At 41.3% G+C, this 27,763-nt stretch overlaps 1 protein-coding gene across 4 annotated transcripts in view; it reads right to left on the reverse strand.

Annotated features, from left to right (window-relative positions):
• Positions 1-27,763, reverse strand: part of LOC115152168 (inositol 1,4,5-trisphosphate receptor type 2) — a 166,753-nt gene that overhangs the window by 12,043 nt on the left and 126,947 nt on the right. For 3 of the 4 annotated variants that reach the window (XM_029696739.1, XM_029696737.1, XM_029696741.1), the window contains 5 exons: positions 26,960-27,124; positions 26,333-26,510; positions 21,264-21,394; positions 20,280-20,445; positions 16,352-16,512 (listed from right to left, as the gene is read on the reverse strand). In XM_029696739.1, the coding sequence (XP_029552599.1) occupies positions 16,352-16,512; positions 20,280-20,445; positions 21,264-21,394; positions 26,333-26,510; positions 26,960-27,124 (801 nt within the window). Of the gene's footprint in view, positions 1-4,282; positions 4,427-16,351; positions 16,513-20,279; positions 20,446-21,263; positions 21,395-26,332; positions 26,511-26,959; positions 27,125-27,763 lie in introns of those variants that run through there. The other variant, XM_029696740.1, reaches the window with a different exon arrangement.

Below are 27,763 nucleotides of genomic sequence, written 5' to 3' on the forward strand. Positions count from 1 at the left end.
TCTCTCATTTCGACCCCAAACCCACCACTGGTGTGCGTGGCCAAAGATCTCTATTTTTATGAAAGCTGACAATAACCCCAAGCACACACAAAATGCACCAAAATGCACCAAAAAATTGTTAATTGGCCACAAAATCAACATTTTGCAATGGCCATCTCAGAGGGCTTTGCACATTGACGAGCGTTAAGGAGATTTATGAGATTCTCAAATGGTATCGATTCTCGAGAGACATTACTGTAATGTAAACTTTCTAATTTCGCAAGTCTCGAATGCTACCTCCGGAGGTTGCGCACGACACTCGGACGACAATTGTCCCACTCCAGGAAGGGCAATAAACAGAATTGTCTTGTTCAGCCCAATAATCCTACAGTACAAATCGTAATGGCAGAGCAATTTATTTTGAAACAGCTTAAATGTATAGGCATTTTCATTATATTATATTCTTTATATCGTGTTTCATTCCGTTTTAATCTGAAATAGCATTAAAAAGCCGGTTACTCTAACATTGACGCCTTAGCGTTTTAAGGGAATCTCAGAACACCGTCATTTATTTCAATGCTAAAGTCAGCAGGAACGCAAGAATCAACTGCCTAGTGAATTAACAACTTTATGTAATGGTTTGCGCATGATATTGATGAAATGAAGCAAGGTTTGTTATAAAGTAGGTTGAATGCCATTGTTTAGCTAACATTGGCATTCTAGCTAACTTGGCTATTAAGTTAGTATGTGAGGAGTATACATACATTTTTGCTTAGCTTGCTACCTAGCTCTGGATAATATAAATGAGAATGTTATTGTACTTTCATACTTGTATGAGAGGGCTAAACATTCATTTTTGTTTGTTGAAGTTACTTTATGAAGCAAATTATGTTAGCTAACGTTGCATGTTACCAGTAGCTATCTTTGTGCTTAGCCTACTGGCTAGTCTAGTGGCTGCTGTGACATTTACGATACATTTGAGCTGCGAAGTAAGAAAGTCACCGGACCCGGGTCATGACGTTCTAGTTGAATTCCAGTAAGCTCTTGGTCTCCAGACTAGAAAACCATTGAAAACCTGTGGTTTGAATTGAAGCGGACAGTCCATAAGAATCGAAAGATTCTGTATGGAGGAATGGTCTAAGATCCCTCCCAATGGTGTTCTCCAACTCACAAAATATTTTAGAAAAACGCTCAGTGCCGTTATCCACGCAAGGTGAGGTATTGGGAAAATCTCAAATGCATACTCCTTTCATTTGCTTTTGCATACATTATAGCTCAGTATTTGAATTATTTCTTTTATACAGTCATTTTTATTTCAGACCCCACTGTAGAAGTTTGTTTAGTCACTGAGTGTGAAAAGGGGAGAGAAAGAGAGCGAGAGAGGGCAGAGGCATTGAGCAACAGGTGAAGTGAGGACAGACTGGCCGACAGACCGCAGAAGCCTGACACGACAAGCTAATTCAGTTAGCCCTGAGGTGGGGCAAAAATAACTTCAAAACAACAGCCCCTTCTCTCAACATACAGAGGGAAAACAGGGCCACTGTGGGGCACAAAGACATTTTCTCATGAACGTATGCAAAAACAACTAGGAACAACAGGTCCTGTTTAACCCAGACTCAAATGTGACCGATTGATTAAGCACGCCCAATAAATCCAATTAGAAATGAACGAGAAGGGATATAATGTACCCTTTAACTACAGTTTAGTTTATTTGGAGAGAGACAAAGTACAAACACATTGAACAAACAATCGTCCAATGCACTGCAGTATAGTATTTCTAGCTCACGTTAATTTAACAGCCTTCACTAGATGGACTTTAATGGAAACAAAAGGAAAGAAATACATAACCAATGTTTCATAAATATAATAATAATAATCACACAAAATGACATCCGTACATTATCATAATTACATCACAAACAAGATGTCTACAATTAAATGTGCGAAGCAAATATCATACATACAGAGGTTCGTCCTTTAAAAGTTGCAGCATACTGCAGCACAGCTTGCATGGTGCCACAAAATTCCATGGCACTTTATTTAAGTGTCAGCCATTGTAACCATTAAAGCTAGTTAGCGGTAGTTTGACCACCAGAGGGCATCTTTGAGAAGCATTTGATAGCCTTCAATAGTGGTTGTACTAGAGAATTTAAAACCTTTTTTTGTAAAAACATAGTATATGGGACTGATTAAGACATTTTGCTTAATTAATTTTATTAATATTATGGTGTTTCTATTCCAAGAAAAACTAAAAACTCAGGGTTTCCGTTAGGATGGAACGGAAAATATGGCACTGTACAACGTGACGGTCGGGAGTAGGCTACAGTACTAAGAGCATAACAATTCCACACTCTAATTGTTGTCTAACCAATATCCAAATGGAGATTCAGTGAAAATAAAAATGTCATTGATTTATCAAGACCAGTCCCCATGCTTGTCTCAGAGCAGCGCGAAATGGTGCTAAAATAGTTGACCACAGCGGGTAGGCTATTGCTTCAAATCCTATTGCTTCTAACTTCAATATGCTTTTTAACAGCACATTACTCAACACTACTGAGACTCATGTCACCTACGGTAGGCCTACAGTATTTCGAAAAGTAAGTGACCGCCAATAATTGCATATGTGTCTCCCGGTGGCGACCGGCACGAGTATCGAACCTGCATCTGTAGCAACACATTTTGTACTGCGCTGAAGTGTCTTCGACCGCTGCAGCAATCGGGAGGGCTATTATAATACTGTACATGGTGTCCAGGTCAAGATAACCAAAACATTTATTTATTAAAGACTATCAGAAAGAATGTTGGTACATATGTATTTTGATACAAAGCCATGAATGAGTGAGTCACTCAACTTTATGTAGGTGCCGGGGCTAATAGGACTGTGCCATCAATTTGATTATATATGATGATATTTTGGAGATCATTTCGTTAAAAAAAAAAAACACGAAAGTGAGTGATTGTAATCTGAATAAAGCCCAAAATAATATTTGGAAAGGCCAAAACATTTATTTCTGTTTTTAGAGGGAGAGAAACGCTGGGCCAATTGTGCACCGACCTATGGGACTCCCAATCATGGTCGGATGCGATACATAATAACAATAATACTTTTTGTTGTATTATTTGTTTTGTCTTTTCTGGTGGATTAAACTGAAATTGCAACCAAACATGGCCGGTTGTGTTACAGCCAACCTAACTAAGAAATACATTTGACGATAGAATTCTCCCCCTACCCTCCTTCTAGGCAAGTCTATTATCCAGCTACCTGCTAATAGCCATAATGGAGCTGTACAACGTGACAGTGTGTGTTTGAAAAAGTATTTTCCAGTAAGCAACAATACCTTCATTAGACAACTTTGTTCCAATTCAATGATATTTATTCCCATAGTAATTTGTTATGGATCCATAACTAAATAAACATCTGCATTTTGAAAGAGTATTTTTTATCATTATTTTATTAACGAAGCATAAAGATGCTGATGAAGAAATACAGTACTGTACAGTATATGCTTTTACATTTGGATAATAAAGCATTTTGAAGATATAAGCCACCTGCATTTGTTTATTAGGCTACTGTGCAGTCTGACAAGTAAACATTCCATCCTTGGAATAGCAGAACAGCATTACGGTCCGGAAGGCCCTTGCTGTGCCTGGTGAGCAGTTGGTCAAGTTCTGTTGTCAGAAGAGGAATGGAAATATCAGGGTGAACTGACAACCTGACGAACCCGCCAGGTATGTCGACTCCGCCTGTCAAAGGTGGAGCTCCAGAGCTCACAAGTGTGCCTGGCATGGATTGTGACTCCATCTCGTTCCTCGCCCTCGTTAACGTGTCATTCTCCGCCTGTCTCTCCGCCAATGCCGCCTGGTTCTGGACCAATGCATCAGCTGTTGCCCATATCTCTGCCCTAAGATAATGTTTCTCTTTCTGCTGGTCTGCCTTCAATGACTCGATCTTGGTCTTCAAAGTTTGAATCTGATCGATGTGCACCTTCATCAGATGAGCAGAATGGTATCGCCCTGAGCCCCCATCGATTACAGTGGCCTATGATAGAAACGGTAGCTCAATTAATAATTAAAAGTGACTCCAACAAACAAATGCTGTGTAAACATTTTAAGAATCTAGCAAAACTAACCGCTTTCTTGGCAACTACGTGTTTTTTCGGTGCGGCCCGTTGCCCAGCCCTTTGTCCACTGATCTCCATGGATGGTTGTCAGCTTGGTTGTATGCTCTGCAAAAACACGTTTTTAGTACATAATAACTGTATTTGTTATTTTTATTTAACCTTTATTTAAATTATCGATTTTATTACACAGTATGCCTACACATTGATAGGCTACAGTATATACATTTATTTTCAAGAAAATGCACTGAAACCAAAATACCTTTAGTTTTGGTGATCCTCTCAGCTCCGGCTCATTTTCAAGTCCTGTCATGGTTACGGTCCTAACCCTGGAACAGGTAGTACCATAGAAAGAAGCTGGCTTGATGAAAACAATGGCCATTTTGTCTGTTCTCTTTGGTCGCAATGTCATATTTTTTTTTAGATAACACAGTTACCATTCAAAAACAAGCTGTTTAAGGGTGTAGTTTGGGGCGGGGTGAGGAAAGGTGTGACTTTCAGCTTACAATAGGCCATAAGTATACAGCAGATCGCCGATTGTCCTCACTTTGATTATGCTGTAACAACATAATGTAGCACCATGACCAGGATCTCTATTCATTTAAGTGAGCAGATTAGGGGCTTTCAGGAGGAACGGAAAATCTACTTGAGACATAAAAAAAAAGGGTAGACTTGGGGATTTTGGTCACGGACAGTGCTATTCTGTCACGATTCCCACCGACGGTGGCGCCCCCTCCTGCTCGGGTGGCGCTCGGCGGTCGTCGTCACCGGCCTATTAGCTACCACTGATTCCCTTTTTTGGTTTTCCCTTTTTTTGGTTTTGTGCACCTGTGTTTAGTGTGATTAATTAGCAGGGCTATTTATGTTAGCTGGTCCGTTTCCGTGTTGTGCGGGATTATTTCTATGTTGACGGTTCATGTTCGTGTCGGCGCTATTTTACGCCGTGTGTACTTTCTCCCCTGTGTTTGGGAATATTTTGTTTCAGTAGTGAGTGTACATTAAATACGCCACTACCCTGTGCTCACTGCTTCCTGTGCCTCATTCCTTCACCACGACTGCCAATCCGTTACATATTCGCGTACTTAAGCATCGAATACATTGCAAGTAGGGGGATGTTCACGCCTACAGAAGCCGGGCTATAAAGAGTATTGTCCTGCTAAATCGTGTTTGAATACCTGTTTTCAAAATGCAACCAGCTGTCCATCACTACTGTAAATAAAACACAGCATCTTATTTACATTCTTTATTGTAACCACAATGTCACAAATCATTTCTATCTACCTTTCCAATTACTTTCAGAGTTTGGGATTTAAAAATGTGTGCTTTACATGTCATTTTTCGTTGAATTCCGGTTCGGATTTAAGTATAACTTTTGACTAATGCCTTTAGTGAGAGTGGCGGGAACTAAGAACAGCGGGAACGTTTCCCTTGTCAGCGCCATTATTAGTGCAATGCCCCTTAAAGTGTTGCTCTGTGCTACCCAGTGGGGCGGGGTGCCCCCTGCCCTTGTGCCTTGAACCTCGCACGCCCACCGCTATTTCAGAAGATTTAGCTGGAGAACTGCAAGGCAATCCCATTGTGCACCATTTGGGGACCATGACCAATATGACCAATATATATTGTCCTGCTAATAACAGGGTTAATAATATATCTGTGAGAATATCCAAGGGGCTTTTATATAATTCAAAATTAATAATAATAAATCGCTTTGTTTAAAAAGAACAATATTTTGGAAATGCTTTTGTTTTCAAATAATGCAAAATTAACAAGAAAAAGGCCATTTCTTGAACATGGGGTGAGACATTGTTGATAATTTGTAAAAAAGCCAGTTTGTTATTCAAAATTATTTATTTATGTTTTCAGAAGGAGAGAAACCAAAAACCTACAGTCATCTCATGGGTCTCCCAGTCGAGGCCGGCACAGGTATTGAACCAGCATCTGTAGCAACACAGCTAGCACTGCAATGCAGTGTCATAGACTGCTGCACCACTCAGGCGCTGTACAACGTGACCAGTTTGGAGTAGGCTACAGTACTACAGCAAGGGAAAAATAACCCTAACATTTCCACACCCTAATTGTAGTCTAAGTTTCTCTTAGAATAAAAACCTTAGTGTAACAACAGTTTTAGGAAGTAATACTGAAGTCGTGCACAGTTATCAGTTTCTATTTAGGTTTATGTCGCCCATTCATTGTCAGAGCCGTGGGACCCAAAAGCATAATCACTGCTCTACCTCACCCTTGCGCTGGTCTGGAACAATTAAGTAGTGACGCAGGGTACGATACTAAACCACAAATTACCTCTAAGTCCCGCAGCAAAATTGAAAAACTTTTAGTGGCACAACTACTGTATATACAGTTGAAGTCGGAATTTACATACACTTAGGTTGGAGTCATTGAAACTCGTTTTTCCACAACTCCACAAATTTCTTGTTAACAAACTATAGTTTTAGCAAGTCGGTTAGGACATCTACTTTGTGCATGAGACAAGTAATTTTTCCAAACATTTGTTTACAGATTATTTCACTGAATCACAATTCCATTGGGTCAGAAGTTTACATACACAAAGTTGACTGTGCCTTTAAACAGCTTGGAAAATTCCAGAAAATTATGTCATGGCTTTAGAAGCTTCTGTTAGGCTAATTGACATCATTCGAGTCAATTGGAGGTGTACCTGTGGATGTATTTCAAGGCTTACCTTCAAACTCAGTGCCTCTTTGCTTGACATCATGGAAAAATCTAAAGAAATCAGCCAAGACCTCAGAAAATAAATTGTAGACCTCCACAAGTCTGGTTCATCCTTGGGAGCAATTTCCAAACGCCTGAAGGTACCACGTTTATCTGTACAAACAATAGTACACAAGTATAAACACCATGGGACCACGCAGCCATCATACCACTCAGGAAGGAGACGTGTTCTGTCTCCTAGAGATGAACGTACTTTGGTGCGAAAAGTTCAAATCAATCCCAGAACAACAGCAAAGGACCTTGTGAAGATGCTGGAGGAAACGGGTACAATAGTATCTATATCCACAGTAAAACGAGTTCTATATCGTCATAACCTGAAAGGCCGCTCAGCAAGGAAGAAGCCACTGCTCCAAAACCCCCATAAAAAGGTCAGACTACAGTTTGCAACTGCACATGGGGACAAAGATTGTACTTTTTGGAGAAATGTCCTCTGGTCTGATGAAACAAAATTATAACTGTTTGGCCATAATGACCTTCGTTATGTTTGGAGGAAAAAGGGGGAGGCTTGCAAACCGAAGAACACCATCCCAACCGTGAAGCACAGGGGTGGCAGCACCTGTTGTGGCAGCACATGTTGTGGGGGTGCTTTGTTGCACGAGGAACTGGTGCACCTCACAAAATAGATGGCATCAAGAGAAAGGAAAATTATGTGGATATATTGAAGCAACATCTCAAGACATCAGTCAGGAAGTTAAAGCTTGGTTGCAAATGGGTCTTCCAAAGGGACAATAACCCCAAGTACACTTCCAACGTTGTGGCAAAATGGCTTAAGGACAACAAAGTCAAGGTATTGGAGTGGCCATCACAAAGCCCTGACCTCAATCCTATAGAAGAATTGTGGGCAGAACTGAAAAAGTGTTTGCAGGCAAGGAAGCCTACAAACCTGACTCAGTTACATCAGCTCTGTCAGGAGGAATGGGCCAATATTCACCCAACTTATTGTGGGAAGCTTGTGGAAGGCTATCCGAAACGTTTGACCCAAGTTAAACAATTTAAAGGCAATGCTACCAAATACTAATTGAGTGTATGTAAACTTCTGAACCACTGGGAATGTGATGACAGAAATAAAAGCTGAAATAAATCATTCCCTCTACAATTATTCTGACATTTCACATTCTTAAAATAAAGTGGTCATCCTAACTGACCTAAGACAGGGAGTTTTTATAGGATTAAATGTCAGGAATTGTGAAAAACTGAGTCTAGATGTATTTTGCTAATGTGTATGTAAACTTCCGACTTCAACTGTATACCCCTAATATTTACAACTTAGATGTCTTAATGGGACTCTTGATAACACACGACTGTTGATAACACACAATTAGGCTAGTATATCTAATTATTCATAGTGAGTGGATACCATCTTAGCCTTCGGTGCAATCAGACTTTGTGGAAAACCATGTATGACGGGAGATTATTTAAACTCAAATATATTAATGGGGGTTGAAGTGAACTTAACTTGTGTGTAGTCTAGTCCAGTGGTTCCAAACCAGGGGTACTCCGAGCAGAGCAAAATTCAGTTGGTGGTACAGTAAGAGAAAAAGGTTGGGAATCACTGGTCTAGTCATCTGATGACTAACATAGCCCAGACCTCAATAACGATAAAAAGATACGTTACACTTCCCTCCTCGTCACTGAAATTGAGTAAAAGATGTCATGACGTTGGCCTGTGAGTAAGGTTTATGATCCCCCATAAATACCTTTCTCCCTTTCCTCTCTTGACTCTACTGAAGGACTCTTGAAAAGCCTTTGTTATACATAGAGAGTCGGGGAACATCAAAAGTTGGGGGGAAAGGAACCATATTTCGGTAATCCAACCAGTTGAAAATATGCGTTGGTACTTAATGAATATGATGTCAGTTCGGTTGTCATCTGAGACATTCTTATTAATGATAGGATGACAAACTGTATCGTGGAATGTCTACACATTATAGTTATCAGATTCTCACGAAATTGTTGTGCAATTTAAATGTTTAAATATTAAACTATTTGTGAAAAATGAAATGGAATTTTAGCTTCCAAATGAGAGAATTGGGTTTTCATAAGGTTAGAGCTCTGCTCACTCAGTGGCCCGCCCCTGTGAAGAGACATTGGTTATAAACTATGAAACACATCCTTCTCTCCCTCCACTATATAAGCCCTTTACGAAAATATAACTTTCTGTTCCGAGTACGCGAGGCCTGCAGCCTCACGTTAAAAGGACTTAGAAAATAAGCTGTTCCGGGTTCATTAGTGCGACGGTCCGATGTCAGAAGGATTCAGATAATAAGCTGTTCCGAGGACGTGAGGACGACGGTTCCACGTTAAAAGGACTAACATGTCAACTACAGAACTAAGCCAACCTCAGCGTGAGCTTTGGTTGCGAATGGTATGAATGTTGAACTCTTATTCACTACAGAAGTGATACCTCCTAGCCGTTGAGTTAGCAACGGCCGCTGTAAACGTGGGCTAGGAAAGGACGGACGACGGATCCAGTCTAACGCACAATGACAATACTACAACGTATCCAATTTACCACCAGAGACATTCTTCCGAGGACAGGAAGATCTCTGTTGGGCAACACGGCCAGCATCTACGACCAACCTACCGAAGCGCAGCTCAGAGTAAATATTTATTGCATTTTCCTTTTCCAAATGGGCAGTAATTTAGAATGCATAAGATACTGTATTTACGATAGAGTAGCTTCTCCCTTTGTTCCTCAGTCTTCCCGCTCTTTCACTCAAACCCAACCCCCTTTCCTTTGTGTAAACAGCCGTCATGTCGGCTCCGTACACCAGGGACGTTTTCTGTATGACATAATTTGCATTCTGTGTATATGTAATTTTGTGTGATTATTTAGGTATTTAGTAAATAAATAATTAAACCAAAGTTTGTATTGCTGATTCAACTTGTTAGCCAGGGTTCGTGAAGATAATCAAGAATTTACAACTTTCAGATGAGACTGAAATAAGGTGCCGATTAATATTGACTGCTATTGATGTAAAATATTACTAGGTCTTTAAGAGTTTATTCGGAAGATAACAGCTCTATAAAACACTCTTTCGTGGTACCCCGACTTTCTAGTTAATTATCTACCCGATTAGCTTAATCAGGTAATATTAATTACAGAGAAATGATTATATAGAATAGCATGTCATATCACTTAATGCGGCATAGCCAAAGACACGACAAAAGAGTATGACGTCTTGTTGTCTTCATCCGTTTAACTTAAACATGACGTGAGTAATCTAGAATAACATGAGTAAATGTAATCTAACATTTACAAAACATGAACAGTCCCCAGACTAACATTTGAGCTGTGTGTATGGACTACTTTAAACAATCACAGCCAACCTCTGACGTAATAAATCTTTCCCAAAATAACCCCACAGCGTAAACATTCACTTAGGCACCATCGCCTGCCAAAACAATAACAACAGTGTACTGCACGACGTTGTCAGGGGTTCAGTACTTCTTCACTAAACCATTCTGTCACCTCACTAAGTCTCATACTACACACTGCATCACTCTGTGGCTCTCCAGTGGTTGCCTGTTGCAATATTGCTGTGAAGCCTTTCACCAGGCACACAACAGAACATGGACAAAGGAGACGACTCAGCATGATAGTGCCTAGGGAAATAACCATTTTAGGCTTACATTTTTGTGCCTGCAGTCTAGCGGAGCAATCTAAACTGTTGTAACACAGAGAGAAAAACAGAACGAGATAGACTGTATGAGTGTGTGAGAGTCAGAGGCACACTCTTAAGACCTGCTCAAAGGGATGACAAGTTAATGATCCATGACTAAACTCCAGAGTATGTTTGGAGTATAGTCAGGTCAAGTGTCCTCTGTATGGCCCTTGCTTATTTGGCTAGTCACTCTCTGACATAGCACCACCCCTAGCGTACGCATTATGGATGTAACAAATGGAAACATTCTCTTACTGTTTAAACTTACATTTTTGTGTTGGTTTTCCATAAAAAATATGAAAGATTCATAAAATTCCACGCATATTCACAATGCAGATGGTCTACATTGCGCTTACTGCAGAGAGAGAGAGAGAGAGAACATTTTATTATTTATGCTGCTGCTACTCTGGCTTTTCACGAGAGTGGCGCATGTAGCTTGTTATTGTCATCCAATCACAAGTCATCAAACTAGACTACAGTCAGAGCTAGAGCCTCCATGTGGCAATATATTAAGAGATATTTAGGCTAATCAATGGAAGATGGAATTCAAAAGTTACATAGACTCAATTATCCTTACGTTAGCTAGCTTAACTAGCTTCTCTCGGTTTGATGCAGTCAAGACAGATACTAGGTAATCAGATGAGATTATAAAATACTAGCAATAAATTAGTCTACCAGAGCGAGTCGACTTGGTTGCCATCTCCCCCTCCCCTGCTACCCGTCACTCAGACGCACACCGCATGCCCCTCCCCTGCTCGCTGCTTGAGCTGCTGCTCTGCTTCCCTCTCACTCGTACATTAAAGGACCAGTTAATGAAGTAGCTTCTCCTACGAAAGTTACAGCATTGATGCATTAGGTATTTGTTTCATTTGAATTTGACCCTTTGTGATGATTACCGGGACCAGGTAGTTTTGTGATGACTGCATTGCTATTAACATTGTGGAGAAGAAAAAAAAAATTGCTGTTAGGAATTTTCAGTTAACAATCCAAATTTTGTTTAACATTTGTTACGGTTACCCCTAGCGCACATTTTACATCACATGACCCATCAGCTTCCATAACCAACCCTAATGGCCTGTAGTACACTACACTGCTATCAAACACTACAACGGTAGAAAACCAAGCAGCACGTGATTGTGTTATCTAGCCTCTTAAGAAAGAGCACCAACGTTGTTCAATAAACGCATCCCTGCTAGAGACTGTACAACAGGATGTGCTGCCTTCTGCTTGACTCACCTAGGTAAACAGATACAAAGAGAGGAGTGTGTGTGTGTGTGTGTGTGTGTGTGTGTGTGTGAGAGAGAGAGAGAGAGACTGTGTGCGGCGTGTGTGCACGCATTTGTGTGTGCCCTCCACCAGGACATTTTGACCTTTGGCCTCTCTAGATCACAAGTTCAGAGGCCCCCTCTCCGCCCGTCTTCCCCTCTCCTGTTGCCGCCGACAACCGACAAGTGACAGCCACGTTGCTAAGGAATAATTGACTCGTGGCGTGATAATGCGTGTGTATGAGAGTGAGTGAGTGACAAAGCGAGCGAGAGAGAGCGAGCGAGCGGGACAGGAGAACACGTGCCAGGCAGGGCTGAGCTATTAGCGGGCCACTTGAGATGGGTTATGTAACAGAGCTGTGGCTGCAGTGCCTTCAGAAAGTATTCACATCCCTCGACTTTGTATTAAATAGAAACATGTTGTCACTGGCCTACACACAATAACATCAAAGTAGAATTAAGTTTTCCATTTGTTTTTATACAAATTAATACAAAATGAAAAGCTGAAGTATTCATCCCATTTGTTATGGCAAGCCTAAAAAAGTTCAGGAGTAAAAATATGCTTAACACGTCACATAATAAGTTGCATGGACTCACTCTGTGTGCAGTAATAGTGTTTAACATGATTTTTTTATGACTACCTCATCTCTGTACCTCACATATACAATTATCTGTAAGGTCCCTCAGTTGAGCAGTGAATTTCAAACCCAGATTCAAATTTAAAAAAACAGAGAGGTTTTCCAATGCCTCGCAAAGAAGGGCACCTATAGGTAGATGGGTAAAAATAAAAAGCAGACATTGAATATCATGGAGCACGGTGAAGTTATTAATTGCACTTTGGATGGTGTATCAATACACCCAGTCACTACAAAGTTACAGCCGTCATTCCTAACTCAGTTGCCGGAGAGCAAGGAAACCACTCAGGCATTTCACCATGAGGCCAATGGTGACTTTGAAACAGTTACAGAGTTTAATGGCTGTGATAGGAGAAAACTGAGGATAGACTGTAGTTTACACCACAATACTAACCTAAATGACAAGAGTGAAAAAGAGGAAGCCTGAACAGCAGTCACCAACCTTTTCTGTGTAAAGATCACTTTCACAGTCAAAAAGCAAGCAGAGATCTACCGCTCAGATTTTTTTTTTAAAAACATGTCTTAAAAAAATGTAACCTAATAAAACAGTAATGTAGGAATGAGGTTTGTGCAGTAGGCCTGATACATTATCATCACAGCATATTGGCTATATGCCTGGCCTGTCAATATTGTTCTTCTCAGACCATATTATATTTCAAAACTCAAGCTTTGATAAAATAGATCAGTTGGTGTTGCACTTGCGAGGCACAGCTGAGTATAAATTGAAATAATTCCCTTTTATACTTCACTGGACTGATGCTAAACTACATGTTGACACCACCTCAAATGATTGGATTCTACTATTTCAGTCATGCTCGTTGCTGACAGGTGTATAAAATCGAGCACTCAGCCATGCAAGCTAAAACAAATTAAGTAAAATCACGACGTCAGCGATGTTCAAGTCGGAAAGTCGGGGCTCTAGAAAGATGCCCAGGTTTACGACTTGGAATTCCGAGTTGGATGACCCTTCAAAACAATTTTTCCCAGTCAGATCTCATTTTTTCCCAGAGTTCACAAATGTCTTGAACGCACTAAAGTCGGACATGTCTGAGTTTCCAGTTGTCTTGAACATGGCATTAGTCTCAGCGGAGGGAGGGCGCAGCAAAGGGTCAGCCTCTCACAGTCTGCTCTCTCCTTCCTTTCCTCCGGTGAGACTGACCAGAGACAGGGGACGCAGTCTTCGATCTGACGGCGAACCTCGAGCCACACCGCATCTGCCTCAAGCACAAATTGTTGTTCCTATGACCAGTGAAAGTGAAATATTCCTCGAAAGACATGATGAGCTGCTAATAATAATAAAAACACAGGGCTACTCATTCATTACAGAGCAAGTGGGAGTAGGCATTTTATGTTTTGTAATAGCGTTGAATAAAAACAGTTTGAACAGTGCTGAATTAAAACTGCAACATGAACAGGAGAACCTTCCAGAATGACAACCATCTCTACAGCACTCCACCAATCAGGCCTTTATGATAGTGGCCAGACGGAAGCAACTCCTCAGTAAAAGGCACATGACAGTCCGCTTTGAGTTTGCCAAAAGGCACCTGAAGGACTCTTAGACCATGAGAAACAAGATTATCTGGTCTGATGAAACCAAGATTAAACTCTTCGGCCTAAACGCAAAGTGTCACGTCTGGAGGAAGCCTGGCACCATCCCTACGGTGAACAATGGTGGCAGCATCATGCTGTGGGAATGTTTTCCAGCGGCAGGGATTGGGATCGAGGGAAAGATGAACAGAGCAAAGTACAGAGAGATCCCTGATGAAAACCTGCTCCAGAGTGCTCAGGACCTCAGACTGGGGCGACGATTCACCTTCCAATAGGATAACGGCCCTAAGCGTACAGCCAAGACAACGCAGGAGAGGCTTCGGGACAAGTCTGTGAATGTCCTTGAGTGGCCCAGCCAGAGCCCGGACTTAAACACGATCAAACATCTCTGGAGAGACCTGAAAATAGCTGAGCAGCGACACTCCCCATAGAACCTGACAGAGCTTGAGAGAATCTGCAGAGAAGAAGTGGAGAAACTCACAAAATGAAGGTGTGCCAAGCTTGTAGCGTCATACCCAAGAAGACTCGAGGCTATAATCGCTGCCAAAGGTGCTTCAATGAAGTACTGAGTAAAGGGTCTGAATACGTATGTAAATGTTATCAGTTTTTTATTTAATACATTTGCAAACATTTCTAAAAACATGTTTTTGCTTTGTCATTATGCGGCATTGTGTGTAGATTGAGGGGGAAAAAACGATTTAATCAATTTTAGAATAAGGCTGTAACTTATCAAAATGTAGAAAAAGTCAAGGGGTCTGAACACTTTACAAATGCACTGTAATTCTGTATTTGCCAGACGGACACACTCATTCTCAGAGTCTTGGAAACTGTGTTTTGTGTTTGTACGCGTACGTGCATATGTGATACTCTCCTCAGGTGTCAGTGCACTGCGTACAGACAGGGAGGGAGAGCGGTGGAAAGACTGCGTTAATTAGCTAGTCCACCCCTCAGACTGAGTAAGGACTGCGGTGTGCGTGTTCACCTAAAGCAGACTGCAGAGAACACAACCTGAGCTCCGCAATGTACTTTAGTGCTGTCTAATACAGCAACTAATGACATGTCAACAGGATAGACTATATATTTCTCAGAGCTGAACGTACACAGATCTTGATCTTATATTGTTCAGAAGAGATACAGATCTGGGACTGACTATTGTCTATAAATCCAGGTTGCTTTCTGCCAATCGCAGTGTTTATTGGGCCAACATCTAAAGAGGTGTACATCTACAACTCCTGACTCACCATGACGTCACCATGCACCAGTACCTCAGTCTGACTGGCCATCCCTTCTTTAAAACGTGTTGATTACATTCAGTCGTCAACTATTTGTTATGCAAATAGTTGTTTGAACCAACTGCAATGATGTTTGAACACATTAACCTCTTGGCAACCAACAAAAACCCCTTCTGATAAATCTTTACTTAAAGCATCCAGCTATAATGCTTTATAACATGTTACAATCATGTATGAGCTTTTGTAATGTCTTATAACAAGACAAATAATATGTTATGCATCGGTTTGTTTCAACACTTCAACAGATTGAAATCGCCGGTATTAGTCAGGTTCATTATGAGTTGATTATAAGGGGTTTAAGACATGGGTATGACAACTCTAACAATGCATTAGAACTGCATCATAACACCCCATACATAAATGCCTCTGTATTGCTTTTTTCCCCCAGACAGGTTATGGAACGTTTCCAGACAGGACGTTGCCACCCTTACTGCATGTCAGTAGTAAAACCCTAGGAGGGAGAAAGATCTGAGTGGCAGTCCCTAGTTTCTGAGAAGTGCACTGTAGCTTTATAACCAAGTCTAAGAGAAAGGAAGAGAAAGAGGTTGTGATGCTGGGCTCAGTCATGTTTTGTGGTGTTTTTCGCTCTTTGGGGGCGGGGGGGGGGTGAGTCTGCTGCAGAGGCTGATGATTCAAAGTCAGACCGGAACACATTTATCATTTACATTTTACTCATTTAGCAGACGCTCTTATCCAGAGCAATTTACAGGAGCAATTAGGGTTAAGTATCTTGCTCAAGGGCACGTCGGCAGATTTGTCACTGCCTCTGGCTGCTGAGGACACCTTGAGACGCTACGGCTACTGCATATATTTAAAGGACAAACTGTGTGTTTGCGCGAGTGTGTGTACTCATAACAGACATGCTACACATGTAAAAACAGCCAATACCTTTCAAATGGCAGTGACAACAAGGAGTCCGAATTCAACGTTCCAACACTGTTTTCACATTCAACACAGATGAGGTTGAAATATAAAATCCTGACTCATCATTGCATCACCAGTACCTTGGTGCTAAAATAGACACACCGTCCTATCATGCAACACAGAGGTGTTGAGGTGAATACCTGTGTAGATCATGGAAGAGGTAGCTCACTAACTACCCACCTTGATCATCTGGGCCACGTAGCTTTCTGGGCCGGTGTACTCTGTGGGGTCCTTCACCCTCACCAGAACCAGGAAGTACAGATAGTGCCACATGTTGTGTTCCGACGTGATGTGCTCCTCAAAGGACACTGTCTTGTTGTCAAACTTATCCCTCTCCAACCCTAAGTGAGGAAAAACAGTACTTACTCACTGATATACCAATTCACTGATACACCAATTCACTTTACCTTTGTCAGATCTTGCAGTTTCGTTGCCATTCTTAATTATATTTTAGAGCCTCTCTATTAGGGTTGTGCTGAGTACTCTGACAAAACGAGTATCGGAACGGATATGGAGAACTTTCCACATACAATTGACAAGTATTTTTGTAATTATCTGTGATTGGAAAAATGTAATTGTCAGCTGACAGCACACATCTCTCTTTCACTCAAACAGTGTGAAGCACTCTGTGCTCTAAACAACTAAAGGCTAGCTCTTCGGTCTGTAAACAAACGGGCGGCAACGATTGCTATTATTTATTCTCGCCGAGGCATGTTTACCGAGCGACAGCTCAATAGAAAATAAAATGACAAACGGAGATAGTTTATTTTGATTGCACAAATGTTGTGGCATAAGTGTCGGGAGAGAAAAGTTTTGCTCCTCACAAAAGTTGAACAATATATGGGAGTTAGCCTACGTTCATCTAAATCTGTGCCTGGAATAAATGCAGGCAATATTATCATTTGTTGTTGTTGAAAAGCCAGCCAGCCAGCCACACACACACTAAGTCGGAAGTTTACATATACCATAGCCAAATAAATTTAAACTCAGTTTTTCACAATTCCTGAAATTTAATCCAAGTAAAAATTGCCTTAGGTCAGGTTAGGTTTGGTCAGGTTAGATCCTAAGATCACCACTTTATTTTAAGACTGTGAAATGTCAGAATAATAGTAGAGAGAATGATTTCTTTCATATTTTATTTCTTTCATCACATTCCCAGTGGGTCAGAAGTTTACATGCACTCAATTAGTATTTGGTAGCATTGCCGTAAAATTGTTTAACTTGGGTCAAATGTTTCGGGTAGCCTTCCACAAGCTTCCCACAATAAGTTGGGTGAATTTTGGCCCATTCCTCCTGACAGAGCTGATGTAACTGAGTCAGGTTTGTAGGCCTCCTTGCTCGCACACACCTTTTCAGTTCTGCCCACACATTTTCTATAGGATTGAGGTCGGGGCTTTGTGATGCCCACTCCAATACCTTGACTTTGTTGTCCTTAAGCCATTTTGCCACAACTTTGGAAGTGTGCTTGGGGTCATTGTCCATTTGGAAGACCCATTTGCGACCAAGCCAACACTTCCTGACTGATGTCTTGAGATGCTGCTTCAATATATCCACATAATTTCCCCTCTTTATGATGCCATCGACTGTGTGAAGTGCACCAGTCCCTCCTGCAGCAAAGCACCCCCACAACATGATGCTGCCACCCTCGTGCTGGTGTTCTTTGGCTTGCAAGCCTCCCCCCTTTTCCTCCAAACATAACAATGGTCATTATTGCCAAACAGTTCTATTTTTGTTTCATCAGACCAGAGGACATTTCTCCAAAAAGTACCATCTTTGTCCCCATCTGCAGTTGCAAACCGTAGTCTGGCTTTTTAATGGCGGTTTTGGAGCAGTGGCGTCTCCTTCCTGAGTGGTATGACGGCTGCGTGGTCCCATGGTGTTTATACTTACTTACTATTGTTTGTTTCAGATGAACATGGTACCTTCAGGCATTTGGAAATTGCTCCCAAGGATGAACCAGACTTCCACAGCTACACCAGACATCTAGACATCCACAGGTACACCTCCAATTGACCCATTTGACTCAAATGATGTTAATTAGCCTATCAGAAGCTTCTAAAGCCATAACATAATTTTCTGGAATTTTCCAAGCTGTTTAAAAGGTACAGTCAACTTAGTGTATGTAAACGTCTGACCCACTGGAATTGTGATACAGTGAATTATAAGTGAAATAATCTGTCTGTAAACAATTGTTGGAAAAATTACTTGTGTCATGCACAAAAGTAGATGTCCTAACCAACATGCCAAAACTTGTGGAGTGGTTGAAAAACGAGTTTTAATGACTCGAACCTAAGTGTATGTAAACTTCCGACTTCAACTGTACATACATACACACTACCTGTCAAAAGTTTTAGAACACCTACTCATTCAAGGGTTTTTCTTTATTTTTACTATTTTATACATTATAGAATAATAGTGAAGACATCAAAACTATGAAATAACATATGGAATCATGTAGTAACCAACAAAGTTAAACAAAATCAAAATGTATTTTATATTTCAGATTCTTCAAATAGCCACCCATTGCCTTGATGACAGCTGTACACACTCTTGACAGTCTCTCAACCAGCTTCATAAAGTAGTCACCTGGAATGCATTTCCATTAACTGGTGTGCCTTCTTAAAAGTTAATTTGTGGAATTTCTTTCCTTCTTAATGCATTTGAGCCAATCAGTTGTGTTGTGACAAGGTAGGGGGGTATACAGAAGATAGATCAATTTGGTAAAAGACTAAGTCCATATTATGGCAATAACAGCTCAAATAAGCAAAGAGAAACGGCAAAACATCATTACTTTAAAACATGAAGGTCAGTCAATACGAAATTTTCAAGAATTTTGAAAGATGGTTTTTGCAGTCGCAATAACCGTCAAGCGCTATGATGAAATTGGCTCTCATGAGGACTGCCACAGGAATGGAAGAACCAGAGTTACCTCTGCTGCAGAGGATAAGTTCATTAGAGTTACCAGCCTCAGAAATTGCAGCCCAAATAAATGCTTCAGAGTTCAAGTAACAGACATATCAACATCAACTGTGTGAATCAGGCCTTCATGGTCGAATGGCTGCAAAGAAACCACTACTAAAGGTGTAAGGGTAATCAACCGTGTAAGAGCTATTTGACCAAGAATGAGAGTGATGTAGTGCTGCATCAGATGACCCGGCCTCCACAATCCCCCAACCTCAACCAAATTGAGATGGTGTGGGATGAGTCTGACCACATAGTGAAGGAAAAGCAGCCAACAAGTGCTCAGAATATGTGGGAACTCCTTCAAGACTGTTGGAAAAGCATTCCAGATGAAGCTGGTTGAGAGAATGCCAAGAGTGTGCCAAGCTGTCATGAAGGCAAAGGGTGGCTATTTGAAGAATCTCAAATAGATCATATATTTTGATTAGTTTAACACTTTTTTGGTTACTACATGATTCCATATGTGTTATCTCATAGCTTTGATGTCTTCACTATTATTCTACAATGTAGACAATAGTACAGTATATTATCCTATTTCATTGATCATTGAATAGGACTAAGTTAATCATGTGCATTGTCACTGGTCGGGGTCGTTTAATAATGTGTGTGAATGAGTGAATGAATATAACAATGCGCTCTGAGATGTGTTCTGACTGATAGCGCTATAATGCACACTTGAGGTATAAGCTTTACTGGCATTTAAAACGCACTTCCGGGTTTTCCGATCACGAGTAAATCCGATTGAGAGTATTAAGTGTGACGATACAGATACAATTCTGAATACAAGTATGACGAGATCCTCACACCCCTACTCTCTATACGGTCTTGTTGTATATCTACAGCACATACTTCATAGTAATGTTCGATATGTACAGGCAGCAAGCACAAAAGGAAGTCAGATTTTATTCTAACATTGCAAGACAGTAGAGGGAGTATTGCTATTAAAGTGGCAAAACGCAAGAAATTTACCGTAGAACGTTGCATCAGGACGATACAAAAACCCACACATAACTGTACAATATGTATTTTCCTGCTATGTAGTTCTGTGTACTGTTATGTAGTGCTGTGTAGTGTTATGTGATGCTCTGTAGTCTTCTATGTAGTGCTACATTGAGTTATGTAGTGCTATGTAGGGCTGTGAACCCACCACAGATGAAGCAGGTGGTCTTCAGTATCTCCTCCTTCCTCTGCTTCTCGCTCCTCAGGTCAGCGAACGTATCGATGATGACGCCGAAGATGAGGTTGAGGACGATGATGATGACGATGAAGAAGAACAGCAGGTCATACACCACACGGGCCACAAACAGAGGATCCTGGGTAACGAGTGGACCGGTGAGAAACAACGAGAGAGTGATCTTCAGCATCAAAGTATCATCATTATCCACCTAGTGTAAAGTACTTAAGTAGTAGTTGAAAGTATTTTTTCCTTAAGTATTTTCTTTGGTGTATCTGTACTTTACTATATATATTTTGGGCAACTTTTACTTCACTACATTCCTAAAGAAAATAATGTACTTTTTACTCCATACATTTTCCCTGACACCCACAATTTGGACAGGAAAATGGTCCAATTCACACACTTTTCAAGAGAACATCCCTGGTCATCCCTACTGCCTCTGATATGGCGGACTCACTAAAAAAATGCTTTGTTTGTAAATTATGTCCGAGTGTTGGAGTATGCCCTGGCTATCCGTCAATATTTTTTTTTTAAAGAATTGTGCCGTTTGCTTAAAATAAGGAAGTTGATATTATTTTACTTTTACTTTTGATACTTAAGTATATTTAAGCAATTTTTTCACTTTTGATACTTAAGTATATTTAAAACCAAATACTTTTACTCAAGTAGTATTTAACTGGGTGACTTACTTTTACTTTTGTCATTTTCTATTAATGTATCTTTACCTTTCCTCAAGTATGAAAACGGAGTACTTTTTCCACCCCTGCTATCCACATCCTCATAATCATAATCATCATCCCGATTAATACCATCAATAGAATTGTAATCATCACCATCAGCATCATCATGAAAAAGAGTTGGCCCTTTGTTTTCTATATTTTTAGTACATTTTCTTACCGACTGGTTCATTGATCAACTGATTGATGGATTGACTGATTGGACAAGTTCACTCACGTCTTTGGAAGGTTTCCTCAGCACGTCTCCCACTCCCCCTCCGTTCCTCAGGCCCTGGTTCAGCACCGTCACGATACACATCAGCAGAGTGTCACACACACGCTCCGTCCCATCGTCCTCCCCCGCCATCACTGGACACACACATAAAAACATACAGCCATGAGGAGTGTGTCTGTGTGTGTGAGCGCAACGCAGCAGGGCAGGCCATTTCCCCCTCCTGCTACTCATCACTGTGTGTTAGGTAACTAATGATAGATGTACACATCAAAAGTTGGTAGTATCTTAAATCTACCTGACAACGAGTGACAAGTTCACAATTCAAAAAGCTATACATGTCTATATCAGATTCAGGTTGAAATTCCCGTACAATAGTAGACTTCAACAAAAGCTTGTGCTCACAACACTGGATGAAAGAGTTTGAACACTGAAACGTGAGAGGATGTGACCCCTCTATGTGACAGATTTGAAAAGAGGGGAGGAGGGTTGTAAAGAAAACAGCGAGAGAGAGATTGAGAGGGTGAGAACATTGTCAGAGAAGGAGGGATAGAAATAGAGAGGAGCCGGTGAGGTCACGTGTCGAGGCCCCTGTAGTGCAGGTGATCCATAGACGCACACTGGACTAGAGAACATAGATGAGGACGATGAGTCATCCCCTATATGCCTCTGCTTCTCCCTCTCCACGATTACTGAACTAGCTATGGTCTGAAAGTGCTGAAAGAGCAGTGGACCGGATTCAAACAAATACTGGCAGCGCAGTGTTTCCATTAGGAAAATGTGGCGGTGGACATTTAACCGGCCGGACCCACATCCATCTGTTGCGTAACCGGATTAGGGCGTCCACGCACGATTCTCAAAATGACATGTCTTAACAGGACATGCAACTCGTATGCAACAGCACGCATCATTCTTAATGAATTTCGATGAGCAATTTGAAGATGTTAGAATACATAGGCAGCAACTCCATAACGCTAGAGAAGCTTTCCCTAAAGTACATCGAATTAGATTGACCAAAATTATATAGCCTAGTCAGTTTACTCCTGTCTACACAGAAATAAATTCAAATCAGTCAAAATAGGCTACTACACCAGAAAGCATGATTTGGCCACAGAGGATCATTAGGAAAAAAATGATACTCGCATAGACTATAGTCAGAAGGGCCTGCAATTTGAGCAGAGCATGCGGCAAATACGAAATAGATGATTGTTGAGTTGCGACTGTCAGTGAAAAGCAGAGACTCCCAGCCAGGCATATCGCAATATTTAAAAATACAATCTAAAAAAAAAAACAGTTTGGAAAACAAATGGCTATTGCTGTAACGAGAAGACAATGAAAAGACTCCAATTTGTCTTTTAATTATCAAGATTCTCATCTTAATTGAGCGAAAAGTAGTACTCTTATTGACTGGCACCAGTGGAGAACATCGGCCATATTCACTGTCTTTATCAATGGGTCAGTGCCACTTTTGTTTGTATTTGGACAATCATTTCCTCCTCCAGGTTATATAGACGTCGTGTTTGTGTCGCTCCTTTCCGTAGGCCTAGTATATGGATCAGACAACGTTGTTTTCATGGATCTGTTTGTCAGTGTCAGCAGAGTAGCCTACCCTGTAATATGTCGTATTAAAAACGTTTCTGCTAATGTCTCCAGTCATATATAGTGTAGTAGAATTGCTTGAAATGTGTTTATAAAAAAAGAGGCCAACGTTTTCCAGTGCAAAAAAAGGAGAATAAATGTAGGATATAGCCTGCTATCTGATATAGCCTAGGCCTACCCTAAGCCACTACGACTATCCAATCTTCACAATAGGAATAGCAGACTATCTTCCATAAGTCTGCAAATGTGAGGATGCATGGAATGCCTGCCACTATAAAATGTGTATTTTTATGGTGAAAATGTGCTTTTCCAAACTTGAAACTCACACGCCGCCTATGTTAGAATAACTGCCCACATATACTTTTCCTCAGCCAACAAGACAAACAGCAAAATCAATAGCCTATGTCAATCTACTATCCCCCATAGTAGAAAAGTTGCCCTATTCTATTAGTCATCTTGTCGTTTGGTGCAAGAAAGATATAGCCTATTCCAAACAGACTCTGGGACAGTTTTTGGATGATAGATTCCAAATTCATACAACCAGTAGGCCTAGCTACATCCAAGTATAAGCGCAGCAATGCACACAAGGCAGTAGGCTACATGCGAATGAAAATATTGGTTAGAAACTCAGAAAGAGGGGAGATTTAAATATGCAACAACTAGCATGGGTTGCTAATGATAAGGATTGTGGCATTGGCTACTGGACAAATTAAATAAAGTTGATTTGAAAACCAATAGAACACGAGAGAAAAAGGCTATTGGTTTCAATGGCATATGGAAGTCTTTAGAAAATAATTGCCTGCACGTTTGGTTGGATTTTGCCTAGTCTAGTCAAGGTAAGACATGCCTCACAATATGTAGTAAAACGCTCAAGTTTCAAACAAATAAGGATATGTCTTCAAAACGGATACTGCCTCCAGTTCATTGCAAAGTGGTGTGTGATACGCTGAAGCCGGCCTAGTTGCCTATACACTTGAATGGCAAATGGGAAGCAAGCTTTAATTACCAGTTGAGAAATAAAAATGTATTTTTAATCGTGGCCATAGTTTTTTTTAAATGCGATTGGCTTTAGAATTGTTGTGCAATGACTGGTCTTACTAAAGCACATGTTTTACTCCAGCAGCAACAGACAGCTGTTTGAGCTGTATCAGCAACTCCCACGCTACATCGACTGGTATTTCAATCAATGAAGGATAAAATGCATTATTTCGCAAAGGGATTTTTTTCTCTCTCTCTCCCAGACAATTGGTTGGCACCAATAAAAAATTATATCGACCAAAAGCCGGCTATTACCGTCTAACGGAAACCCCGTGGCAAGTAAAGTCCAGGCCTGGAGCTCCCGCTGTGCACTCAGACAGCTCAGCCCACAGACAGATAGTACAATAAACACACACCCCAGACCAGCCGGTTACATAAGAGCGCCGCTCTGTTCTGCGCTGCACGGCCACCGCGCCAGATTATGCAACAGGTGCATATGTGCTGGCAGAGGTTAATCTTAAATCCATAGTCTTGTAAACTATGTTTAGTAAAATTGTGTTTACTAGTAATTACACATAGCTGTTATGACACAAAGCAAAAAGTCCATCCTACTACTCAAAGTCTATATTCCTGTCAGTTCCAACTGACAACACTAAAATCTATTCTGTTTACTCTCCAGCCATATTTCACTATTTATAAGCAGAGTGTCTGAAGAGAGAATAGCGGGTAATGATAAAATGAACCATCCGTCTCATGCTGTACTGCCCGGTGATAACTACCACCGGGTGATGGTGATAACTACCACCGGGTGATGACTACCACCGGGTGATGACTACCACCGGGTGATGACTACCACCGGGTGATAACTACACAGTGGGCAAAAAGGATTGTACTGATGTCATTAGAATGTATTTGATTAATTTGTGGACAGGTTGTATACTGGCTGTTTAAGGAAGTTCTCACGACCGTGGGACACAGAATTTACCTGAAAATGACTGAGGCCAGTCAGGTGTGGGTATTGAAGGGGGCCAGTTAGGTGTGGATGGGGGCAGGGTAGGCCTAATGGGAAGACTATGGGGCCTCAGTCCAGTGCAAAAGGAGTGCAGACACCTCAAATCATCAGAGATCATGGACCTTCTAAGTGAGCAGTGACTAGATCAGTGATCAGCAGGACAGGCTAAGGAAGGTGGGGGAACAGAGTAAATGGGCAGACATGCTAAGGTAACCTGCCCAAATGACTATCACCACGTAGCACACATCTATAGCCATGTAATGCTTTGAAAGGCTGGTCATAGCTCACATTAACACCCTCATCCCAGACACCCTGATCCCACTCCAATTCACATACCGCCCAACAAATCTACAGATGACCAATCTCTATTGCACTCCACACTGCCCTCACCCACCTGGACGAAAGAAAAACCTCTGTAAGAATGCTGTTCATTGACTACAGCTCAGCATTCAATGCCATAGTCCCCTCCAAGCTCATCACCAAGCTCAGGACCCTGGAACTGAACACCTCCCTCTGCACCTGGATCCTGGCCTTCCTGACAGGCCGCCCCTAGGCGGTGAGGGTTGACAACAACACATCCACCATGCTGACCATCAACATGGACTACCTGCATTGACCCTTTTTTGAACTCTTGCAATGACTATGCACACTCACTGGACTCTGTGTCCCTCGGCCACACACAATTTCACACTCATCACATACGGGGCGGCAGGTAGTCTAGTGGTTAGAGCGTTGGGCCAGTAACCAAAAGGTTGCTGGATCGAATCCCTGAGCTGACAAGGTAAAAATCAGTCGTTCTGCCCCTGAACAAGACAGTTAACCCACAGTCCCCCAGTAGGCCGTCATTGTAAATAAGAATTTGTTCTTAACTAACTTGCCTAGTTAAATAAAGGTAAAATTAAAAGACTCGACCCACACACTCACACATACTTTAACAAACTGACAACCCAACACACACATGCATACCGACGCCATACACTTTCACACATACGCTGCTACTACTGTTTATCTATCATGTTGCCTAGTCACATTACCCCTACCTACAGTACATAGCTACGTCAACAGACTCGGTACTGGTACTCCATGTTATTTTTACTTGTTATTGTCATTTACTGTGTATTTAATCCTTGTGTCACTATTTCAAATGTAAAAATACAAATAAATAATAATTATATATATCTCCTTAACCCTGCGTTGTTGGAAAAGACCCGTAAGTAAGCATTTCACTGTTGTTTACAAAGCAAGTGACAAATAACATTTGATTTGAGACCTAGGGTAGTATAGGGGCTGAGGAACAGTGTGTGCTAACTGAACTAGGGGCAAAAGTGCAGAGACCTAGGGTAGAGTATAGAGGCGAAGGTAGTGAGTAGGGGGTGATTGTGTGTACTGAATGAAAGGGGGGGGGGGGGGTAATAGGGCAGAGACCAGGATAGAGTACAGGGTTCTGGGATGAAGAGGAGAGGAGAGGGCGTCTATGTGCACCGACCTGGCAGACGTTGCACGTCCATGCGGAAGTCGTCCTTGAGGAAGAGGAAGCCCACGATGGAGAAGAGGTAGACCAGGATGAGGGCCAGCACAGCTGTGAGGACGATGGAGCGCCCATTACGCGTCACACTCTTGACCACATTCAGCAGGGTCTCCTCGCGGTTCAGCAGGTCAAAGAGCTGAGGGGCACAGACACAGTCAGACAGATACAGACACACATGAACACACAGCTGTAGGAGAGCTGTAGAGGAACCAGACATCACAAAGCTTCCGATTGGCAGCAATAGCAAAAGTAGGAGAGGATGTGTCTTTCTGAAACTGTGTCTGAAAAACCTGGTACAAGGAGGAACAAGGAAACCACAAAGCTAAACGACATAACCACACAACAACCACCTGCCATCATCACATGGCACCAAGAAAGGTCCAGACTTAAATCAAGATCATTGTCAAACGTCAATTTTAGGTTTCCCGAATAATAATCAAGTACTTTGAAGTTCAATGAATCCACTTTATTGAATTGAATGGATAACATTTTTATAAATGAGTAATAATGTCAAGCCTGGTCTTTTTTAAGTTTAATGGTGAAGTGCTGCAGAGAAGACCAGACAGAGAGATTGTTTCGACTAACCAGGAAGCTGTAGAAGAACTCGTGGACGAAGAGGCCCAGCATACAGACGATGACATAGCCCACGTGGTAGAGGAAGGGCATGTCCATGACCACCGGCTTGTAGCCCCGTGTGAACGTCCCCTGGTTGCCCACGAAGCTCACCAGGAACACAATCTTATTGAGGAGCTGGAGAGATGAGAGAGGAGAGGACTGAGCAATGGCTTCAATAGAAGACGATGCTGAAATCACAAGAAAATAGTTGTACACTATAGGCATGGGCAGAATATCGTAAACCGGGGTATTTGGAAAAAGCAAAGCTATGGGTTTTCAATATCATTAAAACTTTATTTGATGTTTATGTGAATATTTGTAGCTTCTTTTTAAGTAAGTACCTGCAGTCAACTTGCGCAATATGTTAGGAGATAAAGAACATTGCGTTCTTCATTTCACCTCACATTATTATGAAGCTTACAGTAGTCCCCAGTCACATGGTGTTTGTTTACAAGCACAACAACGAGAGACCGGAGCCTTGTGATCTAATTACAGTATGGAATTCACAACTAAATGTTTGCCAGCTAGATGACTTATAACTATTAAGTTAACTGTCTAAAATGTGCTGAATGCTTTGTAGTTGTGCATTTGGTTTGCTAATTTAGTAGCTAGTTAGCTATCTAGCTAAGCATTCGCTTGGTAACAGCAAAGAATTCCCTCCTGGATCAAGAGCCTTGCTGGCTAATATTTGTTTTGTGCCGCAAACTGCGAGTAGCATTTTGGAGTTACTTGTATAGTTTAGGTCAGAATCTTTACAAAATGCTCGCAATGCGC

This window comes from Salmo trutta, chromosome 17 (assembly GCF_901001165.1).
Source record: "Salmo trutta chromosome 17, fSalTru1.1, whole genome shotgun sequence".
Lineage (NCBI taxonomy): Eukaryota > Metazoa > Chordata > Actinopteri > Salmoniformes > Salmonidae > Salmo > Salmo trutta.